General features: G+C 33.7%; 1 protein-coding gene across 1 annotated transcript in view; it reads right to left on the reverse strand.

Annotated features, from left to right (window-relative positions):
• Positions 1-3,213: 3,213 nt before the first annotated feature.
• LOC117179080 (luciferin 4-monooxygenase-like) overlaps positions 3,214-5,126 on the reverse strand; it is an 11,565-nt gene continuing 9,652 nt past the window's right edge. Inside the window, exons 4-8 of the mRNA XM_033370728.1 lie at positions 4,905-5,112; positions 4,300-4,787; positions 3,966-4,143; positions 3,667-3,897; positions 3,214-3,586 (exon numbers count right to left, since the gene is read on the reverse strand). Of these exons, the coding sequence (XP_033226619.1) occupies positions 3,294-3,586; positions 3,667-3,897; positions 3,966-4,143; positions 4,300-4,787; positions 4,905-5,112 (1,398 nt within the window). The 3' untranslated portion in view covers positions 3,214-3,293. The remainder of the gene's footprint in view (positions 3,587-3,666; positions 3,898-3,965; positions 4,144-4,299; positions 4,788-4,904; positions 5,113-5,126) is intronic.

Here is a 5,126-nt window from a genome sequence, read left to right on the forward strand (position 1 = left end):
TATCACTGATACAAATAATTGTGAAGCCAGTTTACTACGCAGATATGCAGAACCCAAATGTGCACAATTCCCTTATTTATTGCATAAGGAAACATTTATACCGCTAAAAAGAGGCTATACAATAATACCGACAACTGGTGTTAAAATAGACATTGCTTGTGAATCGACCGTTAAACTAATCCATGTTGAAGTTAATACTTTAATCTCAGGAAGTAGTTGCCAAATATATAATAATGAGGATAAGCTAGATTTACCTAGGAACCTAGAAATGTCAAAAAGAATTACTATCAATGTAACTTATGATATAGAAAACAGCGAACAAGGTTTAGATCATTTCGAATCTAGGTTAATACAGATGCCTAAGCAACTTAACATTGATGAACTTAGAAATGCACGGCTTAGCTTAGATGACGCACAGAACATGTTTGAGTGAATATCCACTCATAGAAGACTTAAAACTTGGAAAGAAACAAGTATAGAGTGGCTACATTACTCAGGTTATATAGCAATAGCTTTAGCGACTATTTATTTATTAAATCGAAGCGGATTATTTCATTATATCACTAAATGTATACCTAAGAAAATATGTCTACTTTGCATCGAGAATAGAGTTGAAAACCAACCTCATGTTATAACTTACACTGCTGAAGCGCAACCTCCTTTAAAAGATGTTCGCCAATCTCTTATAATTGATATCATCAATTCAACCTTATTTTTAAAAAGTCTCCATTGTCTTTTGACGGGTAAGAATATTTTCTGAAAAATGTTAGTTCATACTCAATGAAGCGACTTTTACTAGGAGTAGAACTTTCGTAGCATATGAGAGTTTATTTCTCTCTTAAAAATCTTCATCTTACATTCGACTATTTTAGTTTGCGACCGCTCTTAAAATCCATCTTCTTAATCTTAAAATTGGAATATTTTAGGTAAATTTTACACACCTGTTCCAATTTGCAATCTGCCGCACTACTAGGTGCTGCACTCTTTGTGCAGAAACGAGCGATATTTAGTCGCTCGTAACATGTTTGGACAACTAAGGCTGCGCTGGATCTATTAGAAACTAATCAACTTAGGATAGTAAAGGATCACCATTTTGTTTTCAGATTCATAGCGCTGGAATCTTTTCACGTGAAAACGTTTCATGTCAAAGCTTCATATGTTTCATGAAACATAGGGATTAGAAGAAAAATTATTTTGTGTACGCGTAGATCGAATTGGCCTCTAAGTTCAGGTTAGGATTTTATCTTATCAGTTTGAATTTTCCCGCCGCTATATTTCAACATTACAATGTTTCACGAAACCCCCAATGTTTCATCAAACTTTTTATCAGGCTAAAGTTTCATGAAACTTTACATCCCTACTCATCGTGAAAAACAAATTTCCGTTTTTATTATACAATTGTATTTACAGTAGAAGTCCGATAACTTGCAGTCCAATAAGTGTACACTCCCCTTAAAACGTCATCACACGTAAAGCACGCACACTAATTGTGGTTCTCCCACTACATGCGCTATTTTGCTAATGATTTGCGCCCATGATTTACACACGCGCACACCTAATATCATGCTGCTAGAGGGGGCATCCAATAAGTCCGCAATTCCTGGAATTTTCCGCCCCTACAGCCCCGAAGTTGGAAAGTTATCAGACTTGTAATGTAACTTATTTTTCATGTTTGGCACTAATAAGGGCAAGATCAGATAACTTTAAATTTCCGCAGAAAATCTAGTAGAAATTTGTTCGAACGCGCAGGCATCAATTTCCGTGCAGGCGGTCAGGACTTAGTTTTCACATCCCGGCTTTTGTGGTTTGAATGTCATGTAGGTTTTGACTAACCTGAGATTTGGATATTATATAACGCCAAGTACAAGTTTTATTCTGATACACTAATAATCACTGGTAAATGGGAGGAAAGTAAAAGTTAGGTAATTATTATAACTTACCTGATTATCAACATCTATTTCACCCAAATAACGCCCGACAAAATCAGCTTGACATGTGACTGACAGTTTGTAGACGACACTTCACGTTGCTCTGGATGAGAAAAAACATTGTCTAAATGATGTTTTTTCCTTGGATTCTCCGAATGAACCTGTGTAGCTCAAATCTGTTGCAATTTAATTTAACACCGATTTTGGTGTACATTGGAGGATCGGCGATTTTCTGTGCTAGCCAGGGGGAACGAAAAGCACACAGTGGAATTTTTACGAGTCCCAATACAGAAGAATATGACACACATAAGTTTATTCTTCCGTATACTGGTATTATCAAAATAATGTCCAAAATATCTCGAAGTTTTCTCCTATTTTCTGCATTTTGGGAAAACTGAGACGTGTAAAAGAAATTCTGAGGCCAAATTCGGGTTCAGCGGCTTAAAATACATACATATGTATAGCCTAGTCACTTGTCTCGTGCAGACAACTTTTTTTTTCGTGGTCTTTCGTTTCGCGGATGCTGTAGTGGTTTAATCTTAAGTAAAATCAATTCAATTCGACATAAGACGTAATTAATTTTAAACTATCCCCGAGCTTCTAATGTAGAGCACAAAACTTAAACTTGTGTAGACTTATACGAACACATACTTGAATCATAATCAAGTTTTTGTAATATTCAAACATTCTCAACGAAATATTTCCGTGATAGTGTAATATTATTTTGCATATTTAATCGTGTTCTTAACTTTTTTTAGTCGGTTTTTAGCTTAGGTATGTAACCTTTTTGACATAAGTCTGATGAAAATCTTTTCAACTTATGGACTAGTAATTGAAATTTAAAAACTTTGTTCTAACGCCTTATTTCACTGAAATTTGCATGTTCAATTTTTTGGAACACCCTTGATATAAAAGTTTTCAAATAATTCCAACAAAATTTCGGCTATATATGTATAGTTCATCTAACATAATACATGCTTATATGTTTTCCTACAACAAAATCGCTTATATTATTATTTAAATTCAGTCATAGCTTTTGGTTCGCTATATTAGACATTGCTACCCTACATGTCGGATGAAATACTGAAAAGCTTGATTTAGTTATAGAAAATTTCAAACATTCTAATTAGTGCAGCATACCTTAGAATGTACAAAACTATCAAATTAAATTAAAAATAATTTGAAGAAACTTTACCATAAACTTGGCTGCAAATTCTACATTTCATAATATTTTAAAAACAAAAATGAACTTTTTTCCAAACCAAAAAATTTTCCAATTTTCTGCTTGATCTTTAAACTTGTATGGGGTACTGGAGAATTATAATCACCCAAAAGATGCCATATACAAGCACCTATGGAGTTAGTTCAGACCCACCGTATACTGCTATTATAGAGAACATTTAAATAAATAGAAATAAGTGATATTGCCTCTGAATGTTGAGCTTTCGTGACGAAAGCAATAGGGTGTTCCGTATCCAAAAGATGTGGAACTGATACTACAGCAGCTTCGAGTATGTCAGGATGTTTTAAAAGAACTTCTTCAATTTCTAGAGGTGTAATTTGGTGTCCTCTAAATTTTATAATATCGTTTATTCTACACACGTAATAAACACAGCCCTTTTTATCATAATACCCTAAATCTCCAGTGTGAAACCAACCTGAAATAAAGCAAGTTTCATGTTCCAAATTATTCCCAGCATTAAATAAATATATTTTTAACAAATTTCAAAACTCCTACCATCAGATTTTATAACTTCTTCAGTTGTTGTTGAATTTGTGAAGTAACCTTTCATCATTCCTTTGGCTTTAAAGTGCAGTTCACCTTCCTGATTTGGGCCTAATAGTTCTCCCGTGTTAACATCTACAACCTTCATTTCCACACCAGGTAGAACTACACCACTTGAATTGTAATTGATGTTTCCTTTTTCGTCGTTCAATTGTAATATGGCGACTCCTAATTCTGTACATCCTAAAATAGAGCCAGAAGAATAAGAAATTTGCAATCTCACTACAGATATTTCAACTGTATATACTAACCATACATTTGGTTTATTGCGGCATTTACCAACTTATCATTAATATTTTTCATAACTTCCACACTTGGTTTTGTGCCTCCGAAAATTAGAGATTTCACAGAAGATAAATCATATTTTTCTAGAACCTGGGATTGGGAAAGATCCTTCAATATCTCTGAAGCCAATAACATCAAGTTGATCTTTAAAGAAAAAAATTAACTCTTATTCGCTAGAACTTCACATTTTCGTAATTTCAAATGTTTTATAGTTACTTAGTAAAATTTTGATTAATTTCCAATGATTGCAAGTGATTTAGTTGAGTTACTTAAAGTTAGAATTACACCTTTATAACATACTTTATATTTTTCAATGACTCTGCAGAGTTCTTCAGGTGTCGAGTCTCTTATAATAATCGCAGGAGAAATGGTTAATAAACATCGGATTATATGAAATACTGCAGTTATCCAATACATGGGCGAAGGACACATTGAAGGCATTCCTTCTGCCTTGGTAAATAAAGTATTAAATGTGCAGCAAATGTAGAATGTTCCTTCGTAGGTATGTTGTATAGCTTTAGACAAACCGCCGATACTGCCTGATGTAAGTAAAACTAAACAATCATCATCAGGATTTGTAGACTGACATTCGAACTGTTCAACTTCGTCTGGACTCTGCTCATTTATAATATCGTCGAAAGACACGAGTCCGTCTACTTTGCCAAATATTACAATCTTCATATCAAGTTCCTTCTCTTCTTTAATTATTTCATTGAGAATCCTACCCGATTTTTCATTCGCAAACATAATTTTCGGTTTCATTAAATTGAGAAGATACCTTAATGTGTCTAAAATAGAAAATTAATTGTACATTTATCACACTGAAAATTTTTGTTAACTATATATTGTATGATGCGAATATGAGATTCCGGTATAGCTAATATAATATTGATAAAAAAACTTACCAGGAGACCAATCATGGTACCAAGGATTTAAATTTGCAGCAAGGTAAAAAACTGCGCAAAAGGGGGCCCATGATGCAATATTATTTTCAGAGCAAATTACAACAACATCACCGGATTCGATGCCTTGCTTTTTTAACCAAATTGCACAACGAATGCTTTCCTCAGCTAATTTTTTATATGTGGAAGTCTCTCCAGTTTTACAGTCAATCTATCAGCATATTA

This window comes from Belonocnema kinseyi, chromosome 1 (genome assembly GCF_010883055.1).
Source record: "Belonocnema kinseyi isolate 2016_QV_RU_SX_M_011 chromosome 1, B_treatae_v1, whole genome shotgun sequence".
Taxonomy (NCBI): Eukaryota; Metazoa; Arthropoda; class Insecta; order Hymenoptera; family Cynipidae; genus Belonocnema; species Belonocnema kinseyi.